Here is a 13,809-nt window from a genome sequence, read left to right on the forward strand (position 1 = left end):
CGTTTTACGTTCCCGCCAGCAAGCAGCGCACGGGGGCTCCGATTTCTCTCTGTCCTCACCAGCCCTCATCGTTTTCTGGTTTTTAAAACACTGATAGTCATCCTGATGAGCGTGAGGTGGCCTGGGTGGTTGTTATCATACAATCCCCACCTGGTTTTGATGTGAGGGTTTTATAAGGAGTTTTATGAAGGTGCTTAAGTCCCTATATCCCTTCTGTGGCTCCCTTGGAGCTTAACCAAATGCCCCTCCTGGGAGAAGCCTGTCCAGCCCCCACTGAGCCTGGACACCCTCCAGCCCCTGCATTCTTCACCACTACACCCTTTTTCCATCTGTCTCAGCGCTTTTTTTTTTTTTTTAATTTTTATTAGGGAGAGAGAGAGAGAGAGAGAGAGAGAGACACGCATGCACGAGGTGGGGAGGGGCAGAAGGAGAGAGAGAACCCCTAGCAGGCTCTACGCCCAGCACGGAGCCCGACATGGGGTTCGATACATGCCTCTGGGGTCATGATCTGAGCCGAAATCAAGCCGTATGCTCAACCCACTGAGCCACCCAGGCGCCCCTGCCTTGGCTCGTAATTATTATTTCTGTTGGTTTTTTTTTGCATCACCCGTGTGCCAAATTGCCAGCCCTACCACATGGACCAGTCCTGGCCAAGAACACGGATTTTGAGCCCCACTGTGTTAATTCAAATCTGGGCCTTGCCACTTACTGGTAGTGTGACCTTGCAAGTCCCTGACGCTCCCCACCCCACCCCGCCTTGCTGTCCTCAGTCTTTCCATCTGCAAAATGGGGATGTTGGTCCACCCTCCTACCTATGGCTGTCCCCATGGGGCCATCCAAGGGTCCCGTTACTGTCATGACAGCACCAACCTTGTTGATGTGAATGGCCTTGGATGAGCCATTTCTGCACAGAGCCTCAGTTTCCATCATCTGCAAAATGTGGGACTGGACTAAAGCATGTCTAAGATGCCACCCAAGTGGAAGAGGCCGGTGCCCACCATCAGCTTATGCCTTTCTTGTGCATTTTTGCTCACCAGTTGTAAACCTCACAGGGAGTGAGTTGCCAGGAAAAACAGCCTTGGGAACAACTGTCCAGTTTGAGGGAAGATTTAAAAGCCCAAATCACAGCATGTTCTTTGCAGGAATCCTTGATAAACAACCTGTGGCCGGCCCGGCACCAGCGGGTGTAGGAATGAATGTCACCACCAGAGGGCGCAGCCGGCCAACCTTGAGCTCCAGCACATTCCAGGACTTGGAGCCTCCTCCAAAGCCCGCCAGCATTCCCAATTTCTCCTATTGCCTTAGGCTCCAGGATGATTGGGTGTGATGGCGTTTCTGACTCTATTTTTATTTTAAAACCTGACATTTTGTTCATCATGGGTTTTGGGGGGGGGGCATTAATTTTGATTTTTTAAAAATATTGCATGGAAATAGTATTTATCTTGATGGTTGTGTTTCTTGGTGCCACCTTACATCTTGCACCCATGGTGAGTGGGGCACTTGACCCTGGTCCTGACCTTGCCTCATTCCACCTGCCAGCAAACCAAGGCACAAAGCTTTGTCACCATTGCCCCAAACCCCACAGTTGGGACAAGCCGACAGCAGAGACAATGAACTGCTTGCCTTCAGCGTCCCTGGTCTTCACTCAAGGTTGGAATAAAACTTTTTGGGTCAGATTCCCACCTCCTACTGGCTGTGTGACCTTGTACAAGTTGCTTAACCTCTCTGAGCCTCAATTTCCCCCTTTATGAACTTGGGATAATAATGATGGTATGTCTGTTGGGAGAGGCAGAAAGCACTGCCCTCTCCACACATATATTCGCTTCCTAATCCTTGGAACCTATGACTCTTGTCTTATGCGGCAAACGATGTGACTAAATTAAGGAATTTGAGATGGAGAGTTTATCCTGGATTATCCAGATGGGCTCGAAAGGCAAAAATCCCAAATGTCCTTATCAAACGGAAGCAGCCTTGATGGGCCTGTCTGGATTCAGCTTCGTGGTGGCTGCGGGCCCTTTAGCCTTGCTCTACGTTTCACTGCTCAAGCTTGCTGCCTAAAAGCGGCCTCTACAACTTATCGGGTGTCTGTGATGTTCTAGGTGCTAAGAACAGAGCAATGAACGAGACAGACCTCATTCCTGTTTCAGGAAACTCAAGCTCTAGGGTAGTGAGGAGAGGCGGGGCCACGAAGAAAGGTTAATTGTAGCTGTGATGAGCTGGGGGGTGGGGCAGGTGGATTAGTGGGTTGGGCTGGAAATGGCTTTTTAAAGAAGTGGCCCTTTAGCTAAAATTAGGAGGTGATTAGCATGAGAAAGGGGGAAGGCCAGTCCAGGCCAAAGGCCCCCCGGAGGCTAAGAACCACCTGGGGCCCTGGAAGTAGGGGTGAGTGTTTGGGGAGAGAGACAGAGGCAGGAGAAGATGGCCCTTCCCCTTAACGTGAGTCCCCTTTGTTGCAGAGAGGAGCATCCTATATACAGAACTCCTGGCCAGACTCCATTTCTTCACGACCTCGCATCCGGCGCTGGTGGGACAGCTGTGCCAACAGGCCCAGAACTGGTTCCGGATGTGCCCACATCCCGTGCTGGTACCCCTCACGGGATTCCTCCAGCCCCCGGGAGGACCCCTCCGGGCAACCCTCACCGGCTGTCACAAGGGTCAGTCTCTGCGACTCTGCAAAAATCCTGCCAGGCCCCCTCATGCCTGAGGGCAGCGGGCGGCAGGTGTTTCTGGCTGCTCCCTGGGGCTCTCCTCTGTCAGTATAGGGAGGCCCCCGGGGTGCCATCAGGGCAAGCCCTTGCTGTCTCATGCTGACTCCGCTCTCTCTGCCTCCCAGGAACTGTAGATTACTAGTGTAAATACCACTAATGAGCCCAGAGCAAGGAGGTGCTGGCTGCCTCTAAGAATCGAGTGCCCATCTTACAGATAGTTTCTGGGATTGACTGGCTCGTGCTGGTAAGTCCAAAAGCTAGGGATTGTGTCCGACTGGTCCCTGAGAGGCTGGTGGAACTCATGGATTCTCCTGGGACACCAAAATGTCAGAGAAACTAGAGGACTTAGTTCTCTCTATTCATGTGTTATCCCTTGCTTCCCTCCTTCTTTCTGTCTGTCCTTCCGTCCATCCACCCTCCCTTCCTTCCTTCCTTCCTTCCTTCCTTCCTTCCTTCCTTCCTTCCTTCCTTCCCTCCACTTGTCCATTAGCTATCTTTCAGCCCTCTGTCCACACCACTCATCTTTCCATTTCGCTCTGAACATCTTCCATTCACTCACTCACCCCACCACCCATCTGTGCACCCAGCCATTCATCAACCCGCCCACCCATCTATCGGTTGATTCATCTATCTACTCATCTAACATCCACCCATCCACTCACCCACTTATCCAGCCAGCCATCTAGCTATCCGCTCATGCCCCAGTCTACCTCCATTCCTCCACCCCTTTATCTGCCCACCCATAACTTCTTGCATTATTGAAAGGCCAGCAAATACAATTAAGTTGTGGCTCGAATGTCAGTTATTGCAAGTCGGGCCATTTCTGTGCCACATGGCCCTGTAGGGAGAGCTACACTCCCAAGGCATAGTGCTTCCAAAACAGAAGTTCTAAGAGACGAAGTACCATACATGGAGGAACTGATTTAGGGACAGCTGCTAGAATGCTGTGTTTCAGAAGGGAATCTGATTTGATGGAGAAGACTATCTTTATTAGGTTACAAGTTCAAATGGCTGTAACAAGGGACAAAATAGCAGTGGCTTAAATAAAAAAGCAGTTCATTTCCTCCCACTCCCACACAACAGTCCAGGCATAAGTAGAGGTAACACTGTGTCTCCAAGGTGTCAGGTGTTAGAAATAAGCCCACTGCCCCAATCAAAGGAGGGACACGGACTCAGAGCACAGGGAAGCTAGGGTTTAAGCAACCAAGAGTAGGTGTCTGATGGACAGGCACAGTTGGGGCAGTTACAGCAGGCAGTTTATCTCCTAGCGTGCAAGTCCCTCCCCTGGTTCCTCACTGGCTGAGCACTACAGAGGCAAGTCCCTCCCCGGGTTCCTCACTGGCTGAGCACTACAGAGGCAAGTCCCTCCCCGGGTTCCTCACTGGCTGAGCACTACAGAGGCAAGTCCCTCCCCGGGTTCCTCACTGGCTGAGCACTACAGAGGCAAGTCCCTCCCCGGGTTCCTCACTGGCTGAGCACTACAGAGGCAAGTCCCTCCCCTGGTTCCTCACTGGCTGAGCACTACAGAGGCAAGTCCCTCCCCGGGTTCCTCACTGGCTGAGCACTACAGAGGCAAGTCCCTCCCCTGGCTCCTCACTGGCTGAGCACTACAGAGGCAAGTCCCTCCCCTGGTTCCTCACTGGCTGAGCACTACAGAGGCAAGTCCCGCCCCTGGTTCCTCATTGGCTGAGTACTGCAGAGGTTGCAGCCTTACTGGTAGTCGCCTATGTCCACATAAGGCAAAAAGTCTGATTGGAACGCATGTACATTCCCGGAGGTGACACAGAGACTTCAGTCCTTTGGCGCGTGCTCATTGCAAAGCCCGCGAAAAATAAGCCCGCGAAACTCAGAGGGGACGAGGAACCTGAAAGTGAAGTATCTAAGGGTTTGGGACTCCATTGTGGGGGAGGGGGTTCGGACATATTTCCAATAGGTTGTAAAACTACTGTCGATTAGACAGCACAGCTTTTATTTGGTATTTCTGAAAATGAATCATCTCCCTTACTTCTCGCATCAGGGACCTAGACTCAGTCTTGTTGCTCTGCCATTTTCAATGTCAAACTAACATTTGACGGCTTAACAGTGGCCGTTCCAGCCCCGACCAATAGGATGGCCTTTCGGCCAGTAGGAAGTGGGAAGGGGAGGTGGATGGCAGACCCCTTCCCTTTGAGGGAGTGGTCTAGAAGCAGAATTTATCGGGTCTGTGAGAAGTGTCTCCTTGGTAAGATCTTGGCCATCTGCTGCTGCAAGGGAGCTTGGGAAATATGGCCTTTGTCCCGGTGAATGTGCACTCAGCTAACACCTGTGGGCTGTGGGCTTTGTTACAAAAAGAAGTCTGACCGGATGGCTATGGGGGACAAATCACAGTGCAGTGACTGATTAGGAAGTGGCAGTCACAGAGAAGTTTTTGTTTTTGCCACCCCCCGGGTAGGGAGACGTTTTGTGTTCCAGACCCACTGTGCCTCTGTAGGAGCCCTAGTTATGTCAAAGCTCGGAAAGTTTCTACCCACTCTGGGCTTCAGTTTTTTCATTTGCTAAATGAGAAGTTTGAGCTCACATTTCCAGGGTCACACAGTGAATGACCAGAGAAAGAAAGAAAAGGAAAGGAAAGGAAAGAGAAAAGGAAAGAAAAACAAATCCCATGTCCGTACTCCCTGTCCCAGTGAGGTGGGAACAAAATCCAGTCCTCTCAGACTTGGACTGGCTCTGATTTCAACTTTCCCCTATTTTATATATGGGAAACTGAGGCACTGAGCGGGGAAAGGAATCGCCCCTGCGTGAGAACCGCTGAGCTTGGGAGACACTTAGGACCTAGCGTCGTCCCTAAGAGCAACATGAACATTGCAGTCGAGATCTGAATCTGGCGTCTGACAGTGCTGGAACTTTCTAGGTGTGTGGCTCTGGACAAGGGGCTGAATCTGTGCCTCAGTTTCCCTATCTGTGAAGCGGGGGCCCATTAGAGAGCCCCATGGCTGAGGGCTCAGACACGGGAGCTGACGTGGTCGCTCGCTGTTGTCTCTGTGTGTCTGCAGGCATCACGGCCATGGCGTGGAGCGTGGAAGAGAGGCTGCTGGTTGTCGGCACCCAGGATGGCACCGTGGCTGTGTGGGACACGGAAGAACATCAGGTGATCCATATGCACATGGGACACACAGGTGAGGCCTGGAAAGTGGGCTTTGTCAACTTCGTCATCAAGATAGATAAGGTTTCGGGGCGCCTGTGTGGCTCAGTTGGTTTGAACATCCAACTTCGGCTCAGGTCACGATCTCACGGTTTGTGGGTTCGAGCCCCGCCTCGGGCTCTGTGCTGATGGCTCAGAGCCTGGAGCCTGCTTCGGATTCTGTGTCTCCCTCTCTCTCAGCCCCTCCCCTGCTCACGCTCTGTCTCTCTCTCTCTCAAAAATAAATAAGGATAAAACAAAATTTTTTTAAGATAAATAAGATTTCAATGGAATATTTTTAAAAATCAAAATTAATGCAAAAAAAAAATCCACCATGAATAAATATCAAGCTGTCTTAAAGACAGGATTGGCAAGAGCACTGTGCCAAGCCATATGGGAGCCAAGGGCAAAACGGAAGCTCGGTAATTTGGCACCTCCTTAAATTTGGCACCCAAAATGAGTGCCTCGCTCACCTTACCTTAACACTGGCCCGAGTCAGACTCAGGCATTTGGGAAGGCGAAATATAGTTATGCATGGTAATCAGGGCAACAAGATGTCTGAGCAGCAGTCCAAGTGACCGACTTAGGACAGTTAGGTAAAGCATTTCTCCCAGCTGGGGATGCTTCGGCCAAGACACAAAGGGCGTGAAGAAAGAAGTGTGCAAAGGGCAGGGACAGGGGAGGGAGGCTGGTGTGTTTACAGAACAGCAAGGTCGGCACGAGGCTGGAGCTTGAGACATTATAGCAAATCAAACAAGCCAGTCACAAAAGCCCACAGTCAGTATGATTTGTTTATACAAAATGTCCAGAACAGGCAGATCTAGAGAGACACAAAACAGATTAGTTGTTGCTGGTTGGGGAGGGAGGAATGGAAAGTGATTGCTCATGAGGACGGGGGTTCCTTTTGGGGGTGATGGAAATGTTCCGGAATCAGATAGGGGTGACGGTTGTACAGCATTGCGAATGTGTTAGATGCCAATGAATTACATGCCTCCAAATGGTTTAAACGACAAGGAGAGAAAGGGGGAGGGAATGCCAGCTTTTTGAGGTTTTGAAAACACTCTGAATGTAGACTGTGGTGATGGTGTCACAGCTCTGTGACCACACAAAGACCAACGAATTGTACCGTCATACATGGGATGGGGGAATTTCATGCTCGTGAATTATATCTCAATAAAGATGTTAAAATTATTTTATCATTATGGAGCTTCTGGGTGGCTCAGTCTGTTGAGCAACCGACTCTCGATTTGGACTCAGGTCATGATCCGAGGGTCGTGGGATCGAGCCCCGAGTCAGGCTCTGCATTTGGCATGGAGCCTGCTTAAGATTCTCTCTTTCTCCCTCTGCCCCTCCTTCACTTGCACTCTCTCTCTCTCTCTCTCAAAAATATATGTCACTGCAATTTAAGTATGTACAGTTTTATAATTTTTTCTCAACATTTTGCCATAACCAATCTTTTATTTCCATTGAATCTTTTTTTTTAAAACAACTTTATTGAGGTGTAATTGACATACCATTTCACCTGTTTTAAGTGTAATGCAACAATTTTTAGATTTACTGAGTTGTACAACCATCACCCTAATGCTAGAACTTTCCATCACCCCAAGGAGTCCTCTCTGCATGGCCCGCCCTCTGTGGAGTACATCTCCACTCTCACGCCCAGCCCCATGGCAACCACCCATGTGCTCCCTGGATCTATCAACTTTCTGGTGCTGGACATTCGATGTGGAAGGACAGTGGAAGGAACAGTATCCGTATTAGTCCGAGGGCATTTACATTGTTTCCAACTTGAGGCTGTTAGGAATCTTGCTGTTGTGATCCATCCAGTGTCACATTTATCATGTTTAAATGCAGCAAAATATTTCATTCTTCTCAACAGATCGTGTTCCAGAATGTATTAAATGATTTTTAAAATTTTTTTTTATTTTAACTTGTTTTATTTTTTATTATTATTTTATTATTTTTTTAATGTTCATTTATTTTTGACAGAGAGAGAGGGCCTGAGCGGGGGAGGGGAAGAGAGAGAGGAAGACACAGAATCTGAAACAGGCTCCAGGCTCTGAGCTGTCAGCACAGAGCCTGACGCGGGGCTTGAACTCACGGACCCCGAGATCATGACCTGAGCCGAAGTCAGATGCTCAACCGACTGAGCCACCCAGGCGCCCCTTTTTTTTATAAATTGACATCCAAATTAGTTAGCATATAGTGTAACAATGATTTCAGGAGTAGATTCCTTAGTGCCCCTTACCCATTTAGCCCATCCCCCCTCCCACAACCCCTCCTGTAACCCTCAGTTGTTCTCCATATTTATGAGTCTCTTCTGTTTTGTCCCCCTCCCTGTTTTTATATTATTTTTGTTTCCCTTCCCTTATGTTCATCCGTTTTGTCTCTTAAAGTCCTCACATGAGTGAAATCATATGATTTTTGTCTTTCTCTGACTAATTTCACTTAGCATAATACCCTCCAGTTCCATCCACGTAGTTGCAAATGGCGAGATTTCATTCTTTTTCCTTGTCGAGTAATATTCCATTGTATATATATACCACATCTTCTTTATCCATTCATCCATCGATGGACATTTGGGCTCTTTCCATACTTTGGCTACTGTTGATGGTGCTGCTCTGAACATGGGGGTGCATGTGTCCCTTCGAAACAGCACACCTGTATCCCGTGGATAAATGCCTAGTAGTGCCATTGCTGGGTCGTAGAGTAGTTCTATTTTTAATTTTTTGAGAAACCTCCATACTGTTTTCCAGAGTGGCTGCACCAGCTTGCATTCCCATTAAATGATTTTTTTTTAATTTATTTTATTTCGGGGCACCTGGGTGGCTCAGTCAGTTAAGCGTCTGACTTTGGCTTAGGTCATGATCTCACAGCTTGTACGTTCAAGACCCCTGCATCAGGCTCTGTGTTGACAGCTCAGCCTGGAGCCTGCTGAGGATTCTGTCTCTCTTTCTCTCTGAACATAAAAATTAAAACATTAAAAAGTTTTTTAAATTTATTTTTATTTCATTTATTTTTTTAAATTTTTGTTATTCAGGCTATTTCTAGTGTTCTGCTATTATGGATTCTACTGTGATGAATCTCTTTTTACTCTCATCAACATTTTTTTCCTTCTGTTGAATATTTCCAGTGAGTAGGAGTCTTGAACTGGAGGATGTGAGCATTTCTATGGGTTTTGAGAAGTGTATATGTAGCAGAATAAACTGCCCCCCGGACCCCAAAGCTGCCAGCATCAGATGTCCTCAACATATTCTTTTTTTTTTTTCCCAAGAGCTGGGAATGACGTGGGTACTGATAGAGTATCAGTCAGATTCCATTCATTTTATTATCATCAGGATGGCTAGTTTCACATAGGTCTATCCGATATTTGTATTTTTGTGTGCGTGGGCCATCTGTCCAGGACCTGAACCCATTTACCCATGGACCTTGATTCATTTTTTAAAAAGTCATCAGCGGGGCACCTGGGTAGCTCAGTCGGTTAAGCGTCCGACTTCAGCTCAGGTCGTGATCTCACGGTTCGTGAGTTCGAGCCGCACGTCGGGCTCTGTGCCAACAGTTCAGAGCCTGGAGCCTGTTTCCTATTCTGTGTGTCCCTCTCTCTCTGCCCCTCCCCCACTCATACTCTGACTCTCTTTCTCTCTCAAAATAAGTAAACACACACAAAAAGAATTTTCTTAAGTCATCAAAGTCTTATTATTTGTAATTAGGAAAACTCGGCAATCAGTTTACTGACAAAACGGAAAGCGTTACAGGCATGTGTAATAAGGAGAGTGAAAATTTCCCATCACATGCCAGCAAGCTGGACGTGGTTTGCCCTGGTGTTTGCAAGAGACCTGATTGTGAAGTTCTCAGGAATGTGGTGAGGCAGTGATCACAGGCATTATCAAACATGAAATTTTAGAAGCTTGCAGTTAAGTCAATTCCATTAAAACAAGGTAATACAGGGGCGCCTGGGTGGCGCAGTCGGTTAAGCGTCCGACTTCAGCCAGGTCACGATCTCGCGGTCCGGGAGTTCGAGCCCCGCGTCGGGCTCTGGGCTGATGGCTCAGAGCCTGGAGCCTGTTTCCGATTCTGTGTCTCCCTCTCTCTCTGCCCCTCCCCCGTTCATGCTCTGTCTTTCTCTGTCCCAAAAATAAATAAACGTTGAAAAAAAAATTAAAAAAAAAATAAAATAAAATAAAACAAGGTAATACATATCCAAAACTCATCACTTTCTTTTTTGTGTGTTTATTTATTTTGAGAGAGAGAGCGAACGTGAACAAGCTCCAGCAGGGGAGGGGCAGAGAGGTGGAGAGAGAGAATCCCAAGAAGAGAGAATCCCGAGCTGAGAGTGCAGAGCCCAACCTGGGGCTTGAATTCAAGAGCGGCGAGATCATGACCTGAGCGGAAACCATGAATCAGACGCTTAACTTTAACCGACTGAGCCACCCAGACGCCCCAAAACTTATTACTTTCAAAGTATTATACTGCACTTTACTACCCGTGTGCTTGGCTACCATACCCGCAAGGCGGAAATGGGCTGCTACCGAACTCTCTTCACAACCTTATATTCAATGAGGAGTCATGTTAGTGGCTTGAAATCAACCACGGGCGGGAATAGTTACACCAAGGAAATTGACAAAATGCCACAAGTCAGGGCTTCCCCCAACCCCTCTGGAGAGTCTGTTGTTCATCATTTATCAGCATATTGTTCTAGTCCCTTCCCCCAGCAGGTGTTCGGATATACACAAATATATACAGTTTTATATATAGTCATCTAAGCCTTTGCTTGCATAACCTCTTGGTTTTTTCAGTTAACATCACATATTTTGCCTCTTTCCACATTGTGTGTATGTCTCTAATTCATTTTTACTGTGACATAGTGTTCCACATACGGAGATATTTTGCAACACGTTGCTATTTATAAAACTTTTGGTTGAAAAATACCCAAACCACAACAAATCAAAATTACCCACTGTCCTACTGTCCTTTGAATTATAAAGAGATAAAACTCCCTTTAGTCTCTCCCACCCTTCAGTCTCCGTGGAGCTGATTGGTAGTCAGAGTTTATTAAATGCCAGAACTAATTTTTTTCTAGGCTTATGCAGATGTAGCTCTGTATAAGTTCATGTACTTTGAGTTTTTGTCAAAAGCAGATGGTACTATTTTATACACTGGGCTGTAACTTGCTTTTGTCACAATATATTGTAGAATATATCACGTAGAGGTTGAGAGCTTGAGTTCTGGGCTGGAGTCCTGGCTCCACGACTTATTAATCATGTGGTTTGGGATAAGTTACTGTACTCAGCTGTGCCTCAGTTTCCATATCTATGCAATGGAATAATAATAGTACCTCGCACAATTTTTATGAGATTAAAGGAGTTTAATGCATGGAAACTACTAACCACTATGCTTGGCACATAGAAAGCCCTCAGTAAGTATTGGCTGTTGTAATAATTTATTATAGTTAGGTGTATATATACATCTATCTTATTATTTTTAATGGCTTTGTAATATTCTTTATACAGATACACCATATTTTTTAACAACTCCCTTTTCATAAACAGGTTGTTTGCAATTTTCTTTTTATAAGACAATGCTGCAATTAACGTCTGACATCTTCCCACACTTATGCTATTATTTCTATAGGACACATTCTTTTTTTTTAAATTTTTTAATGTTTATTTATTTTTGAGAGAGAGAGAGAGAGAGAGAAAGAGCACAAGCAGGGGAGGGGCAGAGAGAGAGGGAGACACAGAATCTGAAGCAGGCTCCAGTCTCCAAGCTGTCAGCACAGAACCCGATGGGGTCTCAAACTCACGAGCTGAGAGATCATGACCCGAGCCGAAATCAGATGCTCAACCGACAGCCACCCAGGCGCCCCTCTGTAAGACACATTCTTAAAAGTGGGATTTCTGAGTCAAATTGTATGCACATTTTTCCTTTTTCCCTTTTTTTCTGAGCATTTTATTTTGAAATAATTCTAGACTCATAAGAAGTTGCTAAAATAGTGCAGAAAAGTCCCACATACCCTTTATCCACCATAGAAATGCTCACATCCTCCAGTTCAAGACTCTTACTCATTGGAAATATTCAACAGAAGGTTGATGAGAGACATTGCTGTATTCCTGGATCAGTTCTAGTAGTTTTTTGGTGGAATCTTTTGGGTTTTCCATATAGAGTAGCATGTCATCTGCGAAGAGTGAAAGTTTGACCTCCTTCTGGCCGATTTGGATGCCTTTTATTTCTTTGTGTTGTCTGATTGCTGAGGCTAAGACTTCCAATACTATGTTGGATAGCAGTGGTGAGAGTGGACATCCCCGTCATGTTCCTGACCTTAGGGGGAAAGCTCTCAGTTTTTCCCCATTGAGGATGATATTAGCAGTGGGTCTTTCATATACGGCTTTTATGATCTTGAGATATGATCCTTCTGTTCCTACTTTCTTGAGGGTTTTATCAAGAAAGGATGCTGTATTGCTTTCTCAAATGCTTTCTCTGCATCTATTGAGAGGATCATATGGTTCTTGTCCTTTCTTTTATTGATGTGATGAGTCACGTTAATTGTTTTGTGGATATTGAACCAGCCTTGCATCCCAGGTATAAATCCCACTTGGTCGTGGCGAATAATTCTTTTAATGTATTGTTGGATCTGGTTGGCTAGTATCTTGTTGAGGATTTTTACATCCATGTTCATCAGGGAAATTGATCTATAGTTTTCCTTTTTAGTGGGGTCTCTGTCTGGTTTTGGAATCAAGGTAGTGCTGGCTTCATAGAAAGAGTTTGGACGTTTTCCTTCCATTTCTATATTTTGGAACAACTTCAAAAGATTAGGTGTTAACTCTTCTTTAAATGTTTGGTAGAATTCCCCTGGAAAGCCATCTGGCCCTGGACTCTGGTTTTTGGGAGATTTTTGATTACTAATTCAATTTTTTTTGCTGGTTATGGGTCTGTTCAAATTTTCTATTTCTGCCTGTTTCAGTTTTAGTAGTTGATATGTTTCTAGGAATTTGTCCATTTCTCCCAGATTGCCCATTTTATTGGCGTATGATTGCTTGTAATATCAATTGTTGCAACTCTTAATTTAGTTTTGCCACATTCCGTCACTTGTAACTTGGCTACGTTTGAAGCCATCATCTTTTCTTTGGTAAGCCAGGGAATTTCCAAACCAACAGGCATTTTGGTAGTTGGAAGGTCAAAATGTGTTCAGCTAATGTATTCTCCCCGACCCTGGTCTACTGCAGGAGAGGTGAGGTATGTGAAGGTGTTTGCCAAAGGGACACTTGCCCTCTCTGCCTCAAAGGACCATACACTGCGCTTGTGGAATCTACTGACTGGCCAGGAGAAATTCACCATTTGGGATGGAGGCTCAAAGGATCCCATGCACCCTGAGACCTGGAGTCTTCACTTGGATGAAACAAAGAAGGTTGTGTATTTGGCATCTGGCTCAAAGGTAACAAACACCTGCCCCTGTTTGCAAAGGAAAGAGACCAGAGCTTTCCAAGACAGTATATGCTGTTTCTATAAGGAGGGGCTCCCTGATAGGGGGTGGGTGTAAACAGGGGTACACAACCACTTGATAGGATGCTATCAGGGGGTTCAAACTTCACAGTTGGATTAGATGATTTCAGTAGTTCTATCTGACCCTGAAGAATTGAGACCTTTCATCTTTTTTAACTTGGTCATTTTTAGTACTATGAATTTCCCTCTGAGTACAGCTTTACTTGAATCCCACAAACCTTGATACATCATATTACCATTTGCATTCAGTTTAAAATACATTTGGATTTCCCTTTTGATTTGTTCTTTATTCCATGGGCTATTTAGAGGTGTGGTATTTGGGGCCCCCGGGTGGCTCCTTCAGTTAAGCGTCTGGCTTAGGCTCAGGTCATGATCTCATGGTTTGTGGGTCTGAGCCCTGCATCAGGGTCTATGCTGACAGTTCAGAACCTGGAGCCTGCT

At 46.2% G+C, this 13,809-nt stretch overlaps 1 protein-coding gene across 4 annotated transcripts in view; it reads left to right on the top strand.

The window, feature by feature from the left end:
* NWD1 (NACHT and WD repeat domain containing 1) overlaps positions 1 to 13,809 on the top strand; it is a 70,967-nt gene that overhangs the window by 35,154 nt on the left and 22,004 nt on the right. For all 4 annotated transcript variants that reach the window (XM_032591547.1, XM_032591538.1, XM_032591546.1 and 1 more), the window contains 3 exons: positions 2,457 to 2,654; positions 5,741 to 5,863; positions 13,092 to 13,300. In XM_032591547.1, the coding sequence (XP_032447438.1) occupies positions 2,457 to 2,654; positions 5,741 to 5,863; positions 13,092 to 13,300 (530 nt within the window). The remainder of the gene's footprint in view (positions 1 to 2,456; positions 2,655 to 5,740; positions 5,864 to 13,091; positions 13,301 to 13,809) is intronic.

Source organism: Lynx canadensis, chromosome A2 (assembly GCF_007474595.2).
Source record: "Lynx canadensis isolate LIC74 chromosome A2, mLynCan4.pri.v2, whole genome shotgun sequence".
In the NCBI taxonomy this organism is placed as follows: domain Eukaryota; kingdom Metazoa; phylum Chordata; class Mammalia; order Carnivora; family Felidae; genus Lynx; species Lynx canadensis.